Source organism: Channa argus, chromosome 2 (assembly GCF_033026475.1).
Source record: "Channa argus isolate prfri chromosome 2, Channa argus male v1.0, whole genome shotgun sequence".
NCBI lineage: Eukaryota > Metazoa > Chordata > Actinopteri > Anabantiformes > Channidae > Channa > Channa argus.
In genome coordinates this window covers 21,194,570-21,220,203 of record NC_090198.1, presented here as the reverse complement: position 1 = coordinate 21,220,203, position 25,634 = coordinate 21,194,570, and the positions used below count along the sequence as shown (strand labels likewise).

Genomic DNA, 25,634 nt, shown 5'->3' with positions numbered 1-25,634 from the left:
CTATAATAGCAATAGTTGTTTTCTGTTTTCCTTACAAATGAAAATCCCAAATGTCTTTATTATATTGCAAACTCTAGTTTGTTGTAATCATTTATGCAAGGTTTTGTTATCAGTCCTAGAAAGTGGATCAGCATCAGTGGGAAAAAGAACATGATTATGCACAGAGCGATATAAAACTTTGGAGAACAGTGTGTACTTTGTCTTCTGTGTCATGAGTTGGAGGACACACTACCACAGCCCTGACATGGTGTAATACAATTATCTTTCTAAACGAATAAGACAATAACAACAATAGTTACATTTGCCTTGTGTGATATGCCATGACAGCAATGAAGGGAAAAGGTTGAATAGTTTTTCACAAAGTGTTTACTGGCACATCACACACTCATACACACAAAGATTGAGATTGAGCCGGGTGCACTCTGGATTGTACCTTGGGATTTGTAATATATTTTAATTTACAGTCTAATTCTGCAGCAGACAATGGGGTCATTACGTGGATGGAAAGCATGATGTAATGGCTAGGTTTTCCTTGCCAGATTTGTAGCCTACTGTATGCTCACTGTTAATGGGTGTGGGTTTCATGCAACATAAAAAAAATAACTTTAACGTTTAGTATTCAGATTGGTTCGTAGAAGGGAAAATCGTGGCAGGCTGTTCACTTTAATAAGAAATAATCACAGAAGTAGGAAAGTGGTGGAATTTCAAGTAGACCTGCTATGCTGCTCTGCAGCTGTGGTCATTACTTGTTAAGCTACTTGAGATATCGCTGGGAAGCAGAGTTGAGTTCAGCCAGGTTCAAAGCAGCATGGTCTCTGTTCTCTGATATAAAAGGCTCAGCAATCATTGTCTGTTGAGAAGAGAAAAAGGAAGAGAAAGGCACAGAAACAGGAAAATGAGAGATTCTTTTGGTTGGCTGATCACAGGCTGCCTCTTGGAGTAAATGGTTTCGGTGACCGAAGAATCACTGTGGTAAATTTAGTACTCTAAAAGCCTCTCACTTAGTCATGAAATCTAAGTGGAAATAAACGCCCGCCAAAATAACAACACTTCAAACAATTCTTACTTTATTCCCTGGGTTTGTGAATGAATTAGGAAGAACAGAAATGCAATATCAAGAATATAAACTCAAATTATTTAAAAAAGGAATTTTACCGCAATTGTGTAAAAGTCACATAAAAACATAAGACCCTGAAAATGTAACTGGCATGTTATCTATGTGAAGTTTGTTTGCTCTGTGAAAATCAAAATAGCTAATGCAATTTATGAAACTGTGAAAGACAGGACACACAGCAAGGTTAAATTTGGAAATGCTAATCTAGTTGTCCTTTTTAGCAGTTTGACTCCAGTGATTTTATTAGTGAGTTGAGCTGTTAACATTACCATAAAGTTTTGTACAGATATTCTTCGTCCCAAGTGGATCTGTCCCACTGAATTTTGGCCATTGGTAACTTTCCCTCTGTCACCATCAGCCACATAGTGCCAGGGTTCAATGGTTTGCTGTGAATTATGTACTTTCTTAATTCAAGTGCAAACGTTTAACTGTGGTGAAAGACTTTGTCTACCGTAATAACGCTGCAAATTTCACATTTGTGGTTTAAAAAAAATTGTTTTTGCCTTATTTATAATTACATTTTATTGAGTGCTGATTGATGTTTGTCCCATTCTGTTTAAATTATAATAAACTCCTGACCTCATCAGGTCTGTTTATTTGCCCAATATTATACTATGTACTATTTTATCAAAACTTTATAATGGTAAATGTTATATATCTCCTAAAGATCAACATGCTGACACTAGTGTTTAGCTAAGTACAGCCTGTCAGAGCCACCTAATGCCTGTAGACAGTCTGTTTTTTTGCTTTCTAAACCTCTTTATTTAATCTATTTGCAAGCCTCATTTTAGCAAGAGGATGCTCAACAGCTCACCTGCACTCGTACTGCTGAAAACGGCGATGCTTAATGTGAGGGGGTATGATTGATAATTCACCAGTGCTATTAATGCACATGGAAGAGAGCAACTGCATAACAGAAGTTGACAGGTTTAGAGGAAGATCAGGTTTACAAGCTCTCTTAGAGTATGGAGACATGAGTTATTATCATAAGCATAGAGCATACATTCTCCACCCTGCTGGCCATGTTTGCACTTCCTGAAAGCCCTCTCCGATGTGAAGTTGCACTCAGGGAGTATGTTTGCACAGTCAGTACTGAAGCTGATATGTTCAACCTGAGATTTAAGTTAAAAATTTCAGGCCATGTTTCATGCAAAGGTTCTCTTGCACAGTTTGTATAGCGGAATGTAGATCTATACATTTTTATTTATAATTGGTGATTGTTTTTATTAATCTTTATTTATGCAGATAGCCTCATTGTGACACAAGATCTCAGTTTCAAGAGAGACCTCTACTCTATAATAGATTGATTTTTATAGATACAACACCTTGGCTTTAAAACATATATCTTAACACATGTAAACTCCGTGTTTCTTGAAATCCCAAAAACCACAAAAACCCAAACACTATTGACCTGGAAGGTAACGAGTGAATCTGAGACATGCCTGCTAATCCTGCTATATGATACTAATCTGGTCGCAAACACTTGGCCTCTTAAACAACAAGGTGTGACGTGTATACTAACCACAGCGGTTACACCACAGCCATTCCCATTAGTGAAGGTTTCTCAAGGTAAAATCTAGGTCAAAATTACATGGAAAGTGTAAGGCTGATGATATTTAATATTCATATCGTAAACAAATCCTAGTTATGCAGCTGTTCAAAAGAGTAATTGAAAGTACATTTTTATAGATCAACATCTTAAGTAGGACACAGGTAGGGTTGGTGAGGGTTGTCTTAAAGTATTAATATGGTCAAGTCATTGTTGATTTTAACCTTTCAGTGAAGAAATGTAGAATAATAAGAAGGCCTAATAATTTAGACTGTTTAAGGCAAGTTGTTTACCAATGTTTCGCATACAGAACAATGATAATTCGCAGACGAATAGCTGCTCAGTGTAGTTTTATTGGTCTACAATAATGTGACAAAGATTGATCTAGAACTTCAGTTGATCATGTGCCTCCAGAAGGTTTCTATTAGTAAGTAGAAACAGAGCCTTTGCTAGATCTGCGGGGGCAGCCATAAGCACACAGGAAGGGTCACATAGCCTCACACACCTAATTCAGGACAGATGAAAACATCTGCCTAAAACACCCACCAATACAGAACTGATTCACATTTAACAATGTATACAATGTATACTATCTTGTGTGTTTGCTTACATGAACATCTTGCATCAACAACCAGCTTTACATGTTAAAGTTGTGCACATTATCCTGTTTCACTCCACATTAGTCTTTTCCCTGCAGGAAGAGATGGGTTGAGTGAACCTTGTGATGTGCTCCAACCAAATGTGGGCCTGCATGTTTGCCTTTGTTTTTCATGTGCCTACTCTTCCATGAGCGCACCTGATCTTTGAAGCTGCCCGATGCCCAAAAGAGCTGTGTCTCTCTGCTTGACTATATGCATGCGCGTGTGTGTCTTTGTGAGAGAGTTAAGAGTGAAAGAGAGGAGCAGGGATGCAAGCGTAGAGGACAAGAGCAGCTTTGATCATGTTGGAGTGTCACTAATGTCTCGCTCCTCACTGTCAGAATATCTGAAGTGCCAATACAGGCATAGATGAGAGTTAAAGGCGAGCCGCAAAGGAATAATTTCTGCTTAGTGTAAATTTTAAATGTAATTAGCAATATTTTGGAGCCCAAGTTTGGTTATTTTGCAAATTATTGCTAGTTAACAGCTGAGTGATCATGTTAAACATCCTGCTGTCTGCACTGCTTGATCCTGAGAGGCATTTGAGGAGCTTCAGGAGGAGCGAACGACTTGTATCAATACTAGTATGTATCATTTCCCAGAGAATTTTTCACGGTGTTCTGTCATTTTGTCCATGCATTTGTTTCAGACGGTTTTGGTGAACACTTTCTATGAAAATAGTATAACCCAGTCAAGGTCTTCTTTAAACATACTTAAGATATTAGAATTTTTATGGTTGTATGGCTGCAGGTTTTAGATTTGATTCAGTTTGGCTGTTCATCTGCCTTGATCCTCTTCTCCTCGTGAACTAGCCTTACTGGAGGTCAGCCTCTGCTTGCAACCCTCAGTACATGTCTACTACTCCTGACTGGCACTATTTTAGCCTTGTGCAGTTACGGCTGGTGGGACTTAACCCCTAGACCACCTACATTGCTGCAAAGCTGCTCTGAGCTAGTAAGGCAAGAAGGAAGTACTCATTAGAGGAGCTAGATTGAAGGAATGTGATTGCTCAGTTTATTTGGAAAAGACAGGGTGTGTCTCTGTTTATAAGCATACAATCACCAAGCAGTATTACAAAGTAATACTGCTTGGATGAAACTTTAAGTTTCATTAGGTCACAGTGCTTCATCATTTTGTTTCTCCTGTGGTCCAGTTTAATGGTGTGTACATTGTTTTCTGGAAACAGAAGTAAGCTGTGGAACAATACAAGCTGAAATTGTTGCATCCTGTGGGTGGGATTTGGTTTAGGAAGTCATAGGAACTTAACTGAATGGCTTTTGTGGTTTCCTGTGAGGGGACTTATCACCCACAAACACCAATTTCTCTGTTCTAAGAAATGTTAAAAGGGTCTCTCTTTGGTGTGGTGAATCCTTTTTTGTAATCTACCACATGCACGACACCCAGAATGACCTACAGTAGCAGTGTTTCTGGAAAGAGTTTAGTAACTTCAAAAATATTCTCCTCATGCTGTTTTGTTTTTGTGGGAATGCTTTGTGGAACATATTTTTAACTGAATTGATAGAGAAGCAGCATAAGGCAATGCAGCTTATTTTTTCCCTCCCTTTTGGAGATTTTGAATTCTGCTGTAGTCCTAATGTAACATACCAGCCCACAATACAGTATCGCGTCCCGGTCAAAGTGAGCATTCAGCATCAGGAGGGACAGCGTTGCTTCTCCTAATTGTGTCCTGGACTGTTTATTTCACGGGATAACAGGGGTGGAGCGTTTTTGGCCATCATGGGAAAAATATAACATAGGACTTAAGCTTAAAATTTTTAAAAACCTTATTATATAGTGGAGACGTGTTCGGCAAAAAAATACTTATCAGAGGAGACGTTTATGGGTTAAATAAGTTTGGCCCCATTTTATCAAACGCAGACACCCCTCCTCCCGTGAAATGGTCCGCTCCGCATAGACACGACAGGGCCGTTGCCCACAGAGGCGAGAGCAGGGAGAGGTTTCCTCAGCCTTCCATTGCTGTTCACCGTCCGAGGGATGCCTACTATTTCCAACTTTTCATCCAGCGGTTTGCGACTAAAAGACAGAGCGAGGTGGTCTTATTTCACTTTTTCATTCCTGAATTTGTCCCACGGTTCGACACCTGCCTGGGCTAACGTTAGGGTATCGGGCAGCGACGATAAGATAATGAACTTTGGACTTTCCACACGGCTTTTCGTGACATGTTTCCCGTCGTACTGGATAAAATAAAATAACAGCGTAGCCCGGCGTGGCGGCAGCTGGGCGAAAATTCAACTGGAAGGACCAAAGCGCACTCACCCAAGTGATTATAAATATAAGGACACTAACAACTCTTGAACCTGCCACTTTTGAAGCGGAATAGCACAGAGAAATGTCCTCAAAAGCGTCAAATAAGGTGGGTACAATCGCAGTGTTTCGTTCCAATATTACGCTGCTGGACAACGTGTAACGTTCATGTGATCAACAAAAAAGCGAACTAAGGTTGAAATACGAAAGGTGGTTAACTGCAGTGGAGAGTAGCTGTGTAGATTGACGATTGGCAAGATAGTGGTGATATAGTACGGCTAATGGTGGTGGTGTTTTGTGTGTGTGTGTGTGTGCGTGTGAGAGAGAGAGAGAGGGAGAGGGAGAGGGAGAGAGTGAGAGTATAGTAGTTCGGTGTAATCCTGAAATGCACGTAGACGTAACATAGGCAAAAACCCAGCCATGCTGTTTTCAAAAAGTTTCAAGGTAATTTCCCTTACACTGGTTGATACCATAGATAATCCTGCATTGAAAAGCTTTTCATTGTAGGTCTCAACCTGTTGATATCGATATACCCTGACTTAATTGTTTATTAAAGCAGAGTCAGGAAACGTACGAATCCAATAAGTAACGTTACCTCAGCAGTGATCAACGTTTGGCATATCAGACACCCAGGTCACGAATTGCATTTGATGAACGTTAACTTACTGAAGCCAATATTGAGAATATTTCGTTTTATGGCGTATTTCCTTGTATATTGTATTCTCTAAACACTAGTATTATTACGGTGATTATAATGATTCAAAACACCACTCTATTATTTTTTTCCTGCCAGGTCACAAAATTCTTTTTGATAGTTCAAAATGTGCATTTTTGTCACAATGCTTTACCGGCTGTGTGTGGGATTGCTGCCCATTTAAAAATAGCTTGATGCATATTTATCAAGCTTTGCATATTTTCTAATGTTTCTAATATATTTAAGATTCTGCGTCATCAGTTAAGCTTTTTTTGCAGAAATGATTGGGGGAAAAACGCTTTAAGCATGTACTGTACTTTTTCACAGTAGGTAAAGTCTACATCTCCACGTATCCACCATGACACTGTGATGACTTTAAAATTAATGAATTTAATAACAATAATTTACGTGTTAATTAAATGAATTGAATTTCACGGGGTCAGTCCAGATATTAGAGTGGAATATTTATTTACTGTGTTTTCAGTATTTTACTTTATTTTTTCTACATGAGGGATTTAATATTTTCACTCTGACAAGTGAGGAATGTGCTGTGTTTGTCTGTTAATATTCAGGTTTGGGCGGTTATTCCAGTTTGATGAAACCTTGTCAGTGGGTGACGTTATGCTGTACTGATTATGATGGCCTTGGTCACACCTTGACATAAAATGTACTGCTATATTGTCCTTTTTGCTGATTATGAACCAAAGTTGTTTTATGTGCTTATTAGTAATTCAGGTGTTTCCTATTGAGATTAGTGTTTTTGTTTTTTTTTAGTTTTTTTATTCCCTATACAGTTGGCAGGACTTTGAAAGATAGTCATTTGCTCTGAAATAAAACTGAAACCATAATTCCTGGGTGCCTTTCCTCCAGTCGGCAAAGCATTCATGAAGTCTCTGTGGTAAAATGGGCACTTGTACAGCATGAATGAGAACGCATCGTTAGGTAAATATAGGAATGTTGGACTGGAAGAAGTCAATGTGTCTGCCCAGCATGCTGACTGTTATGGTTTGTAAAGTAGAAGTGATAGGAAGTTTGAAGACAACTCTCATGATCACATAAATGTTTTTTTGACTGTATCTTGTCCTCTTTTAAATCTATTCTTTGTTCCACTTGTCCATATCAAACCATACATTTTATGTCCAGTTTATTTCTTGTTATCTTGAATACAAATACTACATAATACAAAATGCTACGCAATATTGTGTTAGCATATGTCATAATTCAACTTTGTTTACATTTTTAAAAAAATAAAAAACGCTTTGTTAGCATAGTAAAACTGCAACACTCGAGGTTTTCATAGGGGAATTTATCACATGAACAAATATCCTGTAATATTGCAATATAGGAAGAAGGTCCTCCTAGTTTTATTTTTACACAAAGACCAAGTTGCCAGGGGTCACTACACTCATTAGCAATAGCTAACAGTGCAAAGACAGCAGGCTAAGCATCAGAAAACCTTTACTGAATTAGCTTTCTCTGTGGTTTATCACTCAAGGTCCATATATTTACTTACACCTGATATGATAAACTGTTGAAACACTAGCGGTACTCATATGTAAAGCTACAGTTAATGATAAACTCTCATAAAATGTTGTGGTTCTTACTGCCTTTCAGGAAAACAGTAACAGGTGTGGGTGTGTTGGCATATTGTCTCAGGGGAAAGTAATGTTGTTATTGCACAATAATATGAACTAATAATGCGTCATTAGGTTACTATGAGTAAGTATTTAGAAATCACTCAGTTGTGACAGTTTTCGCAAATATAGTTAAGACTTTTGTCTGATTTTTGTCTTAATATTAGTTAGGGCAGCTTTTAAATTGTCATGAACTACCTTGTAAATTAGTACGTGAACTGGATTACTTTTTAGGGAGAGGATGTGTTTAGTGGAAGACAGAGGGGAATATATTCATGTTTGGTTCCAAAGTTTTGTTTTTGGCACTGCAGAGAAAGGAATTGGCAGTTCTACTTACCACTATTCTAACCTAGAATGACAGTCCCCATTTAACATGTTTTCCAGCCATTCAAGATTTTTTGGGGGGTTCCTTTTATCAATGGCATTTTCTTGAGTAGAGAGATGACCATACCAGTCAGAGACGGTTGTTTTCTTTACAAATCTGCGTCAGAGTCAAACAGCTTATGTTTATTCTAAATGGCACAGTAAACAGTTTAAAAGCTAGAGAATGCAGCCTGGTTGCTTGGGCTCTGTAACATTAAGACAATTTTAATACCAGTCACAGTACTGATACCTTGACTTCAATACTTGAATGATACTTTTTTCAGTATCAAATTTATAAACTTCATCTTATAAACTTCAACAAAAAAGAAAATAACAGGCTAAAAAGCTTTATTTTGGATAGTATTTATTGTTTTATAACGTACATTTCTGTCCTTGAAAACTACGGATGTGCCTATCCATTTGTTGTCTTTTTATTTTTTGTTTGTTTTGTTGTGTTTTTTGTTGTTGTTTTACCGATAGAGATCTTGACAGTATTGGCCAACTTCAATTTTGATCTCATACTTAACTACAGCAAAAGGTATTAAATATGTGTCTGATCAAAGGTTTACTTGAACCAAACTCTAGTACTCACACACACACACATATATATATATATATATATATATATATATATATATATATATATATATATATATATATATATATATATATATATATATATATATATATATATATATATATATATATATGTATATGTGTGTGTGTGTGTATATATATATATATGTATATGTGTGTGTGTGTATATATATATATGTGTGTATATATATATATATATGTGTGTGTGTGTGTATATATATATATATATATATATATATATATATATATATATATATATATATATATATATATATATATATATATATATATATATGTGTGTGTGTATATATGTATATATATATATATGTATGTATGTGTATTTTTTTTTTTTAGGTTTAAAATAGACTAAAAATAAAAAACAAAATCAAGTTTATCATCTTGAACTACTGATAAGACGAAGGCAAAAATCACATCTGAAACTGACATGATGGTGCTGCTGAAACTGAAATAAACTCAATAACACTGAGAAATACTGCCATTGCTAAACTTTGATAGGCTCTCCTTTGTAATGATGAAACTACTCTTCTGTCTAACCTATTCATCGTGCTGCAAGCGCGTTAGTAGTATCTTTATTTCAGTTTGTTTTGGAGTTCCAAAAAGAATCACTAACATCCCTTATTTATTCCTTTTTCATTTTTAGTACTTCATACGGTGGCTTCTTATAACACTCAACATGTTAGACCACAGAAATTAGCTGGTCTGAGAAATCCTCTCCCAGAACGTTAATGACTGTTAGCATGTCAGGGATAGATTCAGAGACCTATACAAAGCAAAGCCTACTCAAATAAATGACAATAAATGTAATGGATCAAAAGTGAATCGGGCTTATTTGGCCAATATGGATTCTTTTAAATGTGTCTGGATAAGCACCAATAACCAATGCTTAGTACTGGATCAAGACAGCTCTACTGAAAACTATATATGTGTCATGTTTATTCCTGCCTAAACTGCAGTTAATGACTTGTGACTCAAATTTAGATTGAATCAAGACCTCTCCGGCCTTTTTGTACAATCCCAGCTGATGTGGCCAGTGATAAATAAAGTATGGAATAGCTGAAGTCTGTGGCAAGGATTTTAACGGTTGATAACCTCCTGAGGGGCTTCGCATATGTATTTAGCCATTTGAAATCAGTGTGAGCAGAACAACTTTAAATTTTAAAAAATTATTAGAGCTCCTGAAGAAAGGTCATGTGTAATCCAACATGGATGTTGAGGTATACTACATTCGATATCTGCACAAAGGCAGATATAGATGCTCATTGACCATGTTGCCATACGAGTGCGTAAAGTGTAAACTAGAATAGAGAGAAATTTATAAATGCAGTGGGTGTTATAACAATAGCTATTAGTATTAAATGGAAAAAGAATAGCATGGGAAAATATATATATATATATATATATATATATATATATATATATATATATATATATATATATATATATATATATATATATATATATATATATATATATATATATATATATATATATATATATATATATATATGCTGAGGTAAATATTAAAAGCTGTCAGAGAGAACATGGAAGGACACCACCACTTGGAGAAAAAAATCTGTAAATGGCATGGATTCGATTCTGGGTTTCTTTTCACAGCATCAACTGCTCAATATTATGAGTCAAAAACCATAAAGGACACCAATGTGTACCTTACAGCCACTGCAACATGTAAAACGCACTCATACATGTAGCACAAAAACTCACTTATTCCTGCTTATACTGTCAGTCATGTCTTTGATCATAATCACTTGATTCAAAGTCCACCTAGTCCTTCAGGAGAGCAGGTGTAAGCACTCTCTTCATGTAATAAAAGGGTTGCCAGTTTTCCATATTGAAGGGAGCAGCAGACAACCTGTTGGTTCAGCTGCATTGGCTTCAGTTTTTTGGCTAGTTTATCCCTGCCTGCGGCCTATGTGGATCTGAGCACAAGTAATTTATGTTTAATAACCAGTTTATTATTACATTTTATGGTTTTTAAATGTTTTAATAAGACTTTTTTATTTGTATTTAATAAAAACCAGGACCTTGTTGCTGCCCTATAGGTGATTATTTATTTATGTCATTTTTATTGTAGTTTGGTGATTAGACTGACTAAGTATTATAACTACTGCAAATAAGATTATGTTTATATACTAAAACTGAAACCTTACTATAATAATATATTTAAAATGCCAGAAACGAGTGTAATCTCCAAAAGAAACAATATTTTGACTTTTACTGTAAATTAAGTTGAGAAAGAATTATTTTTGGCACTGGACTATCCCTGAGTGTATGTCCCGTTTGCTGTACAGAAAATAATTATTTAGGTCTGTAAAGAAAAAAAATAAAAATTATAAATGAAGGTAAATTGCATGCTCCCTTTGCCAGGAGTAAATATTTCAGCGTCGCTTTTTCCCAGTAGTGTAGTTATAAATGCAGCCCTTTGTGACCCATAGACACAGACACAAGCCCTCCAGCCTGTGGCTTTTCACCTTGCACCTAGGTAGCAATTTGTGTTAAGTGCTGCATTTGGGCCTGCAATGATGCCTACATTCAAACAATGCAAAGTCTACATACAAACAAACTACATACAAAGTCTATTATTATGGACATTTGGCACCAACTCCACAGAGATCTGAGTAACTTGAAGTAACAGTAGATTGTCCTCAGTTTTCTAATCCGTCAAAATGATCACAACTTTCAGATTTTTCAAAAAACAAAAATTCAATCAATGGTATAATATTTGGTTAACATGATGTCTGATCTGACCTGCTTATCCTTTCATCTTGGGAGGGAAATCCAGGGAGATTCATACAGCAGTTGGATAGAAGAGGAAGAAAACAAAGTTTTCTGAGGGAGCAGCTGATGTGAGGAGGGGAGAAAGGGGGGAAAAAAAGAGGCAGGGGGAGATGCACTGGCTTTAATATGAATCACATGGCAGGTTCAAGGTATAAAGAATACTTTAAAGAACATTAGTGCATATTTATATTAATTCAAATTGTATAGCACACTAGGGTGAATTAATTTCCTTTTTCCAGTTTTGGTCAGGGGTTTTTGTATAAAGAATTTTCTTTTTCTAAACATATGACAGTAATATGCAAGGCCATATCTTGATCAAAGTTGTTTATTTGGCTGTTCTTACTCGCTGATTTCCAAGAAACACCATAGGTGTAAAATATTATATCATTATATTATATAATTTATAATTTATATAAATATGTTTAATAAAAAACAAAGTTTGCTATGTAGTCAAACCACCATGTCAGTGAAACCTTAAGTTGAGATGCCAAATGTTTGTAGTGGTAATTGAAGTTTAGTTGTTTTTTTTTTGTTTGTTTTTTATGCTGCAGAAAATCATGATTTCATTTAAATATTTCTAGATTGGTCATGATTGAATCTTGATTGGAGTAAATTAGCTGTCATGTTTCTGTCCTTGGACTTCAATCACTCAGTGAACAGTGAACTTGAAATGTGTGGCTGTGTGAAGCTAGACCAGCAGGTTGCAGCAAGCACCCAAACCCCAAAAAAAGAGCAATGATGTTCGTTTTATTTGTAATTCTTTTCTAGCTGTACACTTGTTGCTATGAAATCTCTTTATATTTTAGTTTATATATTTTGGTAGAGTAGCTGTATATTGCAACAAATATCAATATGAGAAGAAAATAGTTTTTATCACTGGGATTCTCCAAGCCACTCCTACATCCTTTCTGTCAGGGTAGAGCAGGTCCTTTCAGGCATTTATCATTTTCACCTCCACTGTAAGAGATTTGAAATGGGGTGTTTATGTGTGTGTGTGTATGTGTGTGTGTGTGTGTGTGTGTGTGTGTGTGTTTGTGTGAGACAGGGACAGAACAAGAGAGATGGTGAAAGGGGAAGCGAGGAAGGACAAGACAGAGTGAATGCGGCAGCTGTGGCTCAGCTGGTTGAGGAAAGGGGAAAAAGAGGCCGGAACAGATTCATCCCAAGGCTTGTCACCCTACATGCCTACACACACAATAATATGTGTTTATTTCCTAATCTTCCACAGCATTGGAAGTGTAGCACTGTCTTCTGTCGTCAGCCTATGGGAGACTGTGTCTTCTGACTTACTGAATTGGTCATCACTGTTAATATACAAATGTTTACAATAGATTTTGCCTAATAAGAGAATTTACTTTTTTTTAAAAAAACATATTGCGATGATCATGAACTGTCATTGTGTCTTTTAATTATGTGGGTTTATTGTGTCTGTAGACGTGCACATATGTAGAAGTGCAATGTGATTTGAGCATCAAGTCCCTGCGCTCTGACAAATAGCACATCATTTGTAATCAGTTGTATATTCTTAATACCTTGTCTTTTATATAACGCATTTTACTTTAGTCTGCAGGACATGAGGTATGTTGTGTAGTGTGTATGTAAGAGTTATTATCTTTGCAAATCAAAACCTGGTATTTTTTGCTCAGCAAGTTGGTTAGGGTTAGTTCCCCGTTGCAAAAGTCATCTAAGAACTTTTCTCCTTTCATTTTTACACGTGTAGAAATCGGTCAACTGTATTTGCAGCACAGAGTATCAAACTGCCAGAAAAATACACAGTCAGATATACACAGTCACTTCTTTAAAACCAGTTTTTCTTTCCATAGCGTACATTAGGGAAAACTTGAGGATCTCCTCTATATCCGGAGGGATGCAGAACCTAGTATCTTTCCAGTATTTATTTTACTCTACATGCATCAGCTGTCATAATGCCCCACGCACATCTTTAATTACTTGCACAATAATGCATGCAAGTAAACAGCAGGTGAGCTGCAGAGGGCACAAAATAAACACGGAGTAGCAGGCAGTTTCACTTACTTAAATGGCACATGGTAAGGTTATATCAGTTTAAATAGTTTTACCATAGTCAAAGAAAACTCTCCCATGGTTTCCACAGGTACTAAAAAATAATTGGATGAGTGTCAAAGAATGTGATCAGGACCGTAAGGACCGTAAGGCATTCCTCTAGACTACAGTTTAAAAAAAACCTTCTGAAAACAGCAACATATTCCTCACTCACTTTATATTTATACACTACCAAATGACATAATGATATAATTATATACATTTATTACAGATTATAAACATTGTTCTTTCTACACTGTGATTAGTTAAGTAGATACATTGGAGGGTGTAACCATCCTCTATGACAAGGGTACACTGGAGTTGTTTGTTATCTATCTGTGTTTGTGCATCTTGTTAAAGAATGCAGTGGTAATTATGCTGGCCTCTCATTAATTCACTATAGCTTCTGCCCCACAACATGCCTATTGTAGCAAAATACTCAGAAGGCTTGGGAATGCCATTGAGTGGGTTTGGCTTCTTGTTTAATGTGACTCTGGAGACTATTCGTTGTGGTTCATAGTTTCGTAGTTTGAAGCATGTTGTGCAACCTAAAATGTGAAAAGGTTTTTTCTTTTTCTTTTATTCGTTTTTTTCCATCTTTTGTCAAATATTTCAACCCCCTGCTCCAAGCTGATGTTTGAACAGTCAAAAGCTGCTTTTATCAACACGTGTAGACATTGCGGTTTCATTGTGGCAGACGTGATATGTATATGTCCTTGCTGGTACTAGCTACTTTTAGTCATCCTGTGTGTTCTGTGGAGGTAGGCAAACATGAGCAGACCCCTGCTGAATCGCCCCTTTGTTTGAAGTGGGTGTGTGTGTCTCCCCAAGCCTGTTTTCCCATGTGGTACAGTGAGTTTCACCACTGTAAAAGCAGAAAAAGTATGGAGTGGAAATCATCATATAAGTCCTGGGAATACTAGTGTTGTGGTTTCATAATGTTCACAAAGCAGCACTGACCCTTGACTTGACTTGTCCTTTAACACCTCAGTGATACAGAACTGAGTGGTTTTCACAGCAACAAAATCAAGTTTACCGTGAACCATCCTTCCTTATTCTTTGACATTTTTTTTTTTGTTGTTTTTAAATTTAACTTGCCTGGTGAGATGATTTTCTAACTACTGTACACTGGGAATTTTTAAGAAACCTTTATATAGTCTTGACTGTAATTGCTGCTATTGATCATACTTGGCACCGATAAAGTAAGTGCTACTTCTTTATTTTGGTTTTCTGACATTAAATTTACCAAGTCATATTAATTTTATTACATTCTAATCAGTTGTTTGTTGTTGAATAGACTGAGAATGTGGAAACAAGACAAAATGAAACGGAGCGGGAGGTAAATGCAGCAATAGAACTTAAGTCAAGGAGAAGGTGAGGGAAATTGTTGGGAATGAGAAACAGGCAGCAATGAGCCATGTCTTCTTATCTGCACATTCCTCTGTGTTTGTGTGTGTGTGTGTGTGTGTGTGTGTGTGTGTGTGTGTGTGAGGGGGGGTGGGGGGGTGGTAATACTGATAGTTATGTGCATGATGATTGGCTGAATCCAAAGGTACCGGTGCTGGGCTGGTTATCATTTTTAGTGGCTTGTCTTACATTGTGTTTCCACGGACACAACAAGAAGTCCTAGTGTAGTAGGTCTGCATGTTTGCTTGTGTGTTTTTGTCTACTAAAAACAACAAGAAAATGCAAAGGTGCATCACCCTTGTCCTTTACATATCATATAGCTACTCATACCAATAAAGCTGTACTCATAAAACAGTATCCTGCCTTCACTTTATAATTAACCAAAAGTTAATCCCTCTATTAAATTACTAAATGTAATATTATAAAGAAGGTAGTTTTAGTTCATAAAATGACTTTTTTTATGATTATAGCTCACAGTATGTCATAATTTATTTAATATTTGGTTTCACTTGCAGCCTTTAATGCTTCCCTAACTTTAATCTGCAAACTCCACAGAAGGAGAAAAAAAATAGTTCTTTTAAAAAACATTAAAACATCTTCCCTTAAATCAAATATTTGCTCTTGTGAAGGTGGGCCACCAAATCCCAAACTGCTTTAAGTTTAGAGGAATTGTAAAGTAATAGGAAGTCATAATCCCAGCAGAAGTTAACACAGACTCCTCTCTGACCTACACACACTTCCTGTTTCTTCAGCCAGAGAACAGTTAGCGTGGTTGAGCTGGGATGACTTTGCTGCTGGAGAAACTGAATGAGATGCTGTGTGTCTGGGTCAGTGGATGGCAATGAACAGCTTGCTGCACATGAGCTACAATAAAGATCTAACTTAAAAACAGTTATAAATATTATGCATATGTATCTTACACATGGTTTACAGGATTGAAACATACATAATACACATGAGAAAAAGAATATTGTATATTCTTTGTTAGTGAAGGACCTTTAAAATAAAACAGTCATTTATCACATCATCCTCTAAAACAAGAAATTCTTTATGAAAATAGGAAATAATAAATCTTATAACAACTAACAAGAATTAGGGATGCAGTTTCCCCCTTTTCTTTCCCAGTTTTTTTTTTCCTTATACCTACTAGTGCTACTAGAATAATACATTTTATGTCTCCAGACGTTTTAAGAGCCACACTTGCTTTAGTTCTGCATCCTGTCATCTATCTATTCATCTATCCATTCTGCTATCCATTCCACTGTCTGCTTTCATGAGACAGCAGCAGTAGACTTCAGAGGGAAGCATGGCTCAGATTAACGTTTTAATCCAAAAGCCTGGATTATAGGTTTTGTATTTTATTGCTACCCTCACTATTCAAGCAGTTACTCTGTCAGACAGTTGGAGGTGTGTGGGGGTGGGTGGGTGTGTGTGTGTGTGTGGGTATGTGTGTTGCTTTGAGGACAGTCATGATAGAGGGATTTTTAACAGAGCTGCTGTTTGAAACTAATTAACGCAAGCATATTTGAGCATGTCAGCACAACAGTACATCATTGCTGACTGAGGCTCTACACCATCGTCGTCATCTGCCCATTGGCTACTTGCCCTCATCTGCACATCCGTGTGTGTTTCCACACATTTTAAGCTTTCTACCCTCTTATAACATTCACAACCTGCCCTAAAAAATGGATACTTCTGAATTAATTTGTTTTATACAACAGTTATTTTGTTGTTTACCTGTGCAATTCTTAGTACACATTCATCTCACTGACAAATGTAAAGGCTTACATTAGTAGCTTTTATTGCATTTGCACGTGTTTAATGATTGTCCTCCAGATAGCTCCTGTATCTCTAATTATGTGTTGTTTGCGTGCCCTGCTGCCTCTCTTTCTGTTGGGTCCAGTAAGAGGGGTGATACTGTCGCCATGGATACATTTGCCCCAGTGATAGACGAGCTGTGGGTACAGGGTGATTTTTCCGATGCTGCTGCCTATCTTAATGTTCATCCCAAATTTCCTCTTCCCCTATATTTCCTCCTTGTATTCTATCCTCATCCATCCTTGTTTCCAAAGTCCTGTGATACATGCAGCCCTCTAGCTGATTCTCTGCTGCGGAGTTATAACCCTTCTGCAGTACATCCAAGCAACATATACATTTTTGTTTTAGTTTTTGAGGGGCAAAAATGTCTAAATGTTGTTGAAATTATGCATGACACATGAGGGAATAATAACGCATAAAGGAAAAAAAGGATCCACTCGTTAGCAATGTGATCTGGATGTATTTGGAAAAGACACAGTGACATAAATGGCTTTATAGCATATTAGGCCTTTATTGGTCTGGCCTGTAATGGAATGTTCATTTGCTGCCAAACTTGTCCTTAAAATAAGGGAAGAATAGAACCTCAGAGGTTGTGTAAGAAGGTGAGTTATACGAAGAAATTTCAGTAATGGTACACTGGGATTTCACTAGAAGCCAAAGGTATTTCCTGCAAACAGGAAATTGAGTGTTTTCCTGTGGGTGCTGGGGCCACTCCTGCATACATCCTGCTCTGGGCTGTCACCAAAGAGCAGGCACACTAATCTAAAGGTTTTTCAGGATTTTACTTCACATTTTTCATCATCTAAAAACTAGTCTATTGCTCATTATTTATTTTTATTTTTTTATCTCAATATAACCTACCTCGATAGTCAAGTCAGTTATGTTTGTATAGTACGTTTTATACATTCAAGGTGCCTCAAATTAGCATAAAGGCAAATTCATCTGTCAACTCAAAATACAATAACCGGACTCATAAACTAATTACAATCAGATTAGGAGAATTCCAAAAATATTTTCAATTCTCAAAAATAAACACTTGTGGGGGAAGAAATAAAAGATACGTCAGAAAAACCAATAGAGGAGGTATCCTCAGAGTTTTCCTTTAGTGCTTAGGACCATTGTCATGGTCAAAGGTAAACCTTCGGCCCAGTCTATGGTCCTGAACACTTTGAAACAGGTTTTCATTGAGGACATCTTTGTACTTTATTCCATTTCGCTTTCCCTCAACTCTGTCCAGTCTCCCAGTCCCTGTTGCTGACAAACCACTCCCAAAGCGCAATGATGCTGCCACCACTATGCTTCACTGTAGGGATGGTAATGGATAGGTAATGAATGGTATTTCCTCCAAATGTTTCCTCCAAACATGAGGTTTAGATTTGAGGATAGACCGTTCAGTCTTGGTTTAATCAGACCAGAGAATCTTGGCTAAGGGCAACCTGACCAGTCTGCAGCTGCATAGCCCATACAGAGCAACATGTAATACCTGGTGTGTGGAGGTACACAAACTTAATTAGTTTTGTATAATAAAATCACCAGGTCATGTTAAAAGGTGTATGTGGATGTGCGCATGCACTGGCCACTTCATTAGGTAAACTAGTTCAATTTAATACAGCAACTTTGGCAACTTTGCCATGAGTTCTACTTGACAAAGTTATCAATTCTGTTTTTTTTTTTTTATGTTTTTTTTTTAAGTTGATCTTTCAGAAAGGTGTTATTTCTCCTGTGTTTAATATTGAGGTCATAGCTACCCTATTTAAAACAAGTGAGGGAGACAAATGTTTAAGAAGACAGACAAGGGAAAATCTTTCTCTAAGTGGATATCATTCCTGACCTTTTCTTTCATCTCCCACATTTTTCTCCCATGTTTTTCTCATGAAAAACAACTTTGACTTGTAATTCATACGCCCACTGTATACAGAATTCTTGTGGTTCAGCTAAAAGGATGTTTGTTTGAAGCAGGTGGTAAGTAATGGACAGGAGTGTCATTGGTGAATTACTGATAAGCTTGTAATGTGCTTCTTATAAACCTCCTCTCAGTTCATGACATTATTTCTAAGATGATATAATTGTCACCTGTGCATGTGTCAGTTTCCTTGCTGATAAAGATTTATCTTGACTTAGGAAAAAAGGAGGTAGTTAGAGGTCGATCAGTGTGTAGTTATTGTTATTGTTGTGAAATTCACCCAAGTTGTATATGTGACAGTCTATGTATGTGGCTTTTTGCGACTAACGTATTTGCTTCTAGAGTGATAGAGAGACTGATAGTCACTCATTTAAGATCTACATGCTTGACCTGACCTTATTTATCGTAATGCTCTGCAGCAGGTCATTAGTCCATTTCACTACTAATTTTTCCAGTCTGTTCATCACTATGCACCAGAGAACTGGATTAATTTTGCCTTTGAAGAACCTGAGTGAGCCGTTATCAACTGGACTCTGTGTTATGGTGGACCAGGCAGGGCAAAACCAGGTTGCCTCTAGCTTGAATAAAGAGGCCCTGTTGTGTTAGATCATGGCTGTTGTGTGTGCATATGTGTGTGCATATGTGTGTGCATGTTTGTGCATGAACAAGTCCACATGTGTGTGGTTTGATGGCAGCGCTTTGTTTCCCAGCCCTGGGCCTTGCTGGCCAAAGCTCAAGTCTGACTAATATGGATGTATAAATACACTAGGCTGCAGTCAGTTTGCGTAACATCAAGCGCACCATTGTTTCACACAACACTGTGACCGCAGAGATAAACCTCATCCTTTGTCTCTCAGTATTTTTATTATTGTGTTACTCCAGAAAATGGGAGACGCTTGCATTCATGTTTATTTTGGCTCTGCGTGTTCTGATTTTTGCTTTTTGCATGAAATCAAATTTTCCTGTATCAAAATATGAGGTAACCGTACTTGATTTGTTGGCCCCTCATTTATTTCACATATTCATTAGCAGTTGAAATTGACCCAGTTAAGTGAACTGGGTGTTAATCTGTCTCTTAATAAACATTGGTGTTAGCATGATTATACTGGTTAGTTTTGCCAAATGCCCTTTTAAGTTTTCCTAAAACTTTCACTTTAGTGCTATCTTCTTTCTGCCATGTTTATATCTCTGTTAATCATAATCCCTGTTAATCACATTGGAGTGATTAATTACTATAATAATCTCATCTGGGATGCAGAGCTGAAATCCCAGTGGATAAATACTCTGAGCAGAGACAGGTTCTTTCTCCATTACCATCGTGACTAACATCCTGACTCTTAATCAGTCTGCCATAAACAATGTAACTTGCAAAAACATGACTTTAAAAAGTTTTTTAAGGTGTAGGCCTAATATCCTGTCTCAGTCTCAACTGTTTGTGTGAAAGGCAGGGTTTTACCACTCACAAGCTAAACATAACTACGAAACATAGCTAAACATAGCCACGCAATTTGTGTAGAAAACAATAGTATGTAAGATTTTTATAGTACTGTGACATATCTTATGGAATATCGACAGTAAACCCTGTCCATGGTTTATTTTAAATTCTGGACATCTCACACAGACTAGCAACTGAAGCATGGTGGAATTTTAGGGTCAAACTGAAAGACTTTGAGAATGTTGATTTTGATAAGAGCTTCCTCTGTCACTTGTCAAATGGTTAAGCAACAAATCAAATGTGAATTAAATATCCATGACTTGAAAGTTCTGTCAGAATCCTGAACCAGCAAACCTAAACCAACAGTTTAGGTTTTTTATTCCTATTATGCAATTTATTCAAGTGCTTAACAGTTCACTTCAAACTAGGCTATTGGTGTATATGTCTCCAGTCACTTTTGAGTCATAACCAATTGCTTCTTATGTTGCAACCATGCTTACACCCTCATACACCCTTCATTTACAGTAAACACTCCCTAACAAGACTCCTCATGGGCAGTGTGTTTGGTTGTATGGGACATTTCAGTTTTTTAGAAGGCTGAGACTTTGTTGAACAAAAAACATCTTACATAGAAGTTTTTTTTAATTCTCTTAGTTGGCTTTGATTTTAAATTTAGGTGCATAGTTTTATTACTATTATGTTGGAGTGTGTGTAAGATGGATGGTTAAAAAAAACACTATCAACATGTCATCTGGTGAAATTTTATGTACCCTGTCCCTTGACTGTGTGTGTGTGTGTATATGTTATATTATATTATGATATATATAAATATATATATGCTCTTTCAGCAGCCCATATCCTTGCTTCCCTCTTCTCCTCCCTCACCCTGCCTATAGGTCCAGCACTCAGTTCAAGGTCAAGGCCACCTGTCTGACTGGTCACATGACCCCACCACACTGTTTCTTTTGGCCTAGCACCTCTCTATCTGCATGGAATGTTGGATGAATAAATGAATGGCTAAATGGACAGAAGAATGTCTCACAAAACACTGTAGAGAAGAGGATGTGTTTGGGAATGTCAGGGGGAGCTATGGTTAAATGGGTCATGTCTCTTTGTCATAGAAGCAGAAAGGGGAGGAGTGAGGAGAAGGGGGGAGGGACACCCAAGCCCTATTTGCCAATTATGGACATAAATAACGTCCACACAGAGCTGCTATAGAAATTAGGGTCAAAGGGTTAACTTTGTATTCTAGAGGTAGAGGCCAACAGAATCAATGTCCTACAGTTCAGAAGAATTAGGCAGCTGATTATTGAAGCACATACCCAGATTAGGGGGTCTACAGTAAATGCAGCATATTTCACTCTTCACTGAACCCATACTTAAGGCTGTGTAGTTCTGGTTATATTGATGGTTTTTGCAAATGGTTCAAGTTTAGAGACAATGCTAAATATTATTTTTATTATTGGTTATTATTATTTTTATACAACTCCAGACTCTTTTCTATTTATACTCATTACTCACACAAAAACACACATGTATTTAAAAAAAAGAGCAAAAAATGGTTAAACTTGCAGTATGAAGCTATAAATGTTTGTCATATGGCTTGAAAAGGGATTCAAATGAATAATTGTTTTGTGAATAATCAACTTATGCACAATACAAAAATGAAGTGTCCTGTTAAATAATTTTAATGAAATTCTTTAAAACATATTTTCTCAACAAACCTACTGTACTGTTTTTCTGGGTGTGTTAACCACCAGACAATTACTGCCTGTTGGTCTGTCTCCTCATTCCATGCAGGTGGTAACCCTACAGTGTGAACCTTTCATAAACTGTATATTTGGGATAAGGGAAGGTGATGACTGTAATGAGCATGAAGATGTTGAAGATGATGGGTAATGTGGTTTAGGGATTAGGTGATAATGAAGGGGTGAAGCAGCAAGATTATTACAACGATAGGGTGGACAGATGACGCAGTGTGTTATTTTAAAAGGCTGATTATAGAAGGTGTAGTAAATGAGCACCCTGCCACATGTGTGGTAGTGTTTATGTCTTTTCCTTCCCCTGCCACATTGTACTGTGCACAGCACTCTGCCACAGACAGCTGCACCATCACTACCTGCAGGCAGACAGGACAGTAGTGTTTTTTCATCAGCTGGAGTGTAGCAACATAAAGCTGTAATTCAAAACTGGGGTAAAGTGCTTTTCCGTAGAAAAACCCAAAAAATAAACAAACAGTGGTGTGAGACTTACATTGAGCCCCAATAAGAGTAAAACAGTTTTCTAAAGTTGATTTACATGGAACCAGCAATATTGAATCTAGGTGAAATAAAAGTTAAAAAACAAACCATTCATATAAAGAAACTTGATGTAGCTAAATTACTAAATTAGAGAATGAGTCAAGGCAAAAAGTGCCTCCCAAGCATCAGTTTAATCCAGTGTGGCAGGTCAGAGGAGCAGCTAAATACCTTCTATGCTTTAGCTCTCTCAGGTGAATCATTTCAGTCAACATTACAGAGTCTCTGTCAGTCCCTGGTGGTTGTTTATGAATGACAGCAGCATGAGTAATTCTTTTATTTTTTATTTTATTTTTTTCTCCGTGTAGACCTGTGCAACACCAGGACTTCAGCCATGCAAATAGCCAAAGGGCCTTTCTGTCTACTAAAACTGAATGGAATATGGAAATACTAGGTGTTTGTGTAGTTTTTATAATGGCACTCCTATCTAAAGCTGCAGATAAAAAATGGTACATCTGTAGAATTTCAAGAGCTAATTCCATTTTTTTTGTTATGTCTTTTGGTGTTTATGCTGAAATATACCAAAACCTTGTTTTTATGTCATACAGTGCAATGTCATGTGAAGATGTTTTTTTTGACTGTACACTTGTAACCAATAGATTAGCCTCAGAAGAATGATATTTTTTCCTTTTGTGTCCTGTGTTGCAGAGTGCAGCAATGGAGGAAACAGTGATATGGGAACAGCACACAGTGACCCTTCAAAGGGTAAGGTCTTCCAACTCTTTATTCTACTCTCCCCTTTCTTTGCTTTTGTGCCTTTCTCCTTTCTCTGTGTCGCATCCTAATCAGGTAGAATGTCTTACATGTCATCCACTGTTTTCTCCCTGTCCTCTGCCCAACCATCTTCTTCTCTGTACTTGGAGAACCAGCTGTAGCAGCAGGATGTGTGGTAGTGAAACAATAGTCAGGGAACCCAGATGGCAGGAAACAAGACTATGGAAGACAAAAATCTGCATCAACTTCCTTACTACTTCAATTCACTTCCTTCCTGTTGGCAACATACTCTTCTCTTTAGCACAACTCCATGGATAGAGTGATAGGATAGTTTTGACTTATATGGTTTTTCTTTCCCATGTACTTATGCACAAAAGCTACTGGAAGTGCAGTGAATGCCCCCCTCGCACAATTATCATCATCATCAGGTTAAATATTAAACTAGTGAATTACAGATTCTTATTTTGCTTTAAGGGTGTACATTTTTGTTATCTGATGCTGATCTGTCATACGATTTTGCAGAGCACCTGTCTAGACTGTAGACTTGCTGTAATCTAATTAGAAGTGGCTTTATTAAGGCTGAAGGAGCGATCCAGCATGGCCTATTGTTCACAGCCTCGCAGCTCTCCTGTGTTGTTGTGCTTGTAAGATTAGCCATTTACATAGCGTTGCTTGCCCCCTTGGTGTCGGATTTGTATAGGCACAATAAAGCAGTTCTCCTAAGCCTCCATGGAAACAATTTGAAAAATGACATTTAAATGTATTAATTTGAGAGATGCTTTTATCCAAAGCGATTTACAGTTGAGGTACAAACCAAGCAAACTTTTAAGGCAGAGAGAAGATATTAAAGCAATGTGCAACGAGAAGAAAGATTCCAGGTTTATATGATGTGAGTGCAAGATGGGGATGAAGAGTTGTTTCTATAACTTTATTTTTAATATGAGAAGTAAGACTGCTTAGTGTGCAGCATCAGGTAGCTCGCTGAGCTGAAGAGATTTGCATAGGATATTTTTCATTGTAGTGGAGGCACCAGTAGACACAATTCCTTGGCTGAGCACAGTGGGTAAAAGGGATTTTTGATAAGGATGAGGATAGTCAGGTAGGTAGGTGCAGTTGAGCTGAGCACCCCGTAGGTGAGCTTTATACCTAATGTGGGTGGCTATTGAAAACAAGTCTAGAGATATGAATAATGGCGTGAAATGTGCCATTTTTGGTTAATCAAAAATTTGAGAATTTTCATTGTGTATGCTGGTAGCCCTGTCTGGCCAGGAATTGCAGTACTCAAAATGAGATACGACTAGTGCCTCTAAAAAGATTAGGATAAAATATTCAGAAATTTTCTAATATTTTCTGATGTTGTTGTAAAGGGCAAATCTGCACGTTCAAGAGATAGAGTTGTGGTTAGTTGAACTTAGCTGCTCGTCAGTGACAAGCAGAGCAGGTGTCCTTGAAAATCAGGATTAATTTAAGACTTTGTTAGAACATAACCAAAGATCTTAAGTTGATGCTGATGCAAAAAACACACTATTTCCCAAATGTAAAATTTTATATCAAGTTGTGCCACCTTTTCTTGCTGATTGCGCACGGAAATCGAGCGGATTTTCAGACCCCAGGATGCTTCTCACTCGGATGATCTCCCGCTGTGAGTTAGATGTCTGAAAGGCTACTCTGGACAAAGTCCAAGGCTGATTTATCCTAACAATTTCCAGAGTACATGTCTGAAACAGACTTTGGAGAGCTTTTTTTGTTGCCCAGACTAAATATCTTAGTTTCCAAAGTTCTTCTTCACTGGACGGTAGAAATAACAATGTTTTAACTGGATAATATTTTCTGTTTAGCCTTCAGAGAACCTAGTGGTGCTCACATCAAACCCCAACAAAAGTCCAACATAATTGTTATTTATGATATATCAGAGACACTTTTCTGTATTTCTGTGTGTATAGGCACCAGGATTTGGGTTTGGCATTGCCATCTCAGGTGGACGAGACAACCCTCATTTTCAGAGTGGAGAGACCTCCATCGTGATATCTGATGTATTAAAAGGAGGTCCTGCAGAAGGGCTGCTACAGTAAGGGCTTGCCGATAGTGCTTTCGTGTTTATGTGATAATGTTGAGCATTTTACTGTATTTTGATGTTTAAAGAAGGAAAAAAAATTTTACTTTTTTTTTTTTTTTTTTTTTTTCTCTAGAGAAAATGATCGAGTGGTGATGGTCAATGCTGTCTCTATGGACAATGTAGAGCATTCCTACGCTGTGCAGCAACTCCGCAAGAGTGGCAAAAATGCAAAAATAGTAAGTTAAACACAGAATGTTTTTGTCCAGCCAAAT

General features: G+C 37.2%; 1 protein-coding gene across 10 annotated transcripts in view; it reads left to right on the top strand.

Moving 5' to 3' along the window:
- tjp1a (tight junction protein 1a) overlaps positions 1–25,634 on the top strand; it is an 83,176-nt gene that overhangs the window by 30,144 nt on the left and 27,398 nt on the right. For 8 of the 10 annotated variants that reach the window (XM_067496336.1, XM_067496333.1, XM_067496335.1 and 5 more), the window contains 3 exons: positions 23,241–23,297; positions 25,250–25,374; positions 25,496–25,598. In XM_067496336.1, the coding sequence (XP_067352437.1) occupies positions 23,241–23,297; positions 25,250–25,374; positions 25,496–25,598 (285 nt within the window). Of the gene's footprint in view, positions 1–5,231; positions 5,676–12,716; positions 12,839–23,240; positions 23,298–25,249; positions 25,375–25,495; positions 25,599–25,634 lie in introns of those variants that run through there. The other 2 variants (XM_067496340.1, XM_067496338.1) reach the window with 2 other exon arrangements.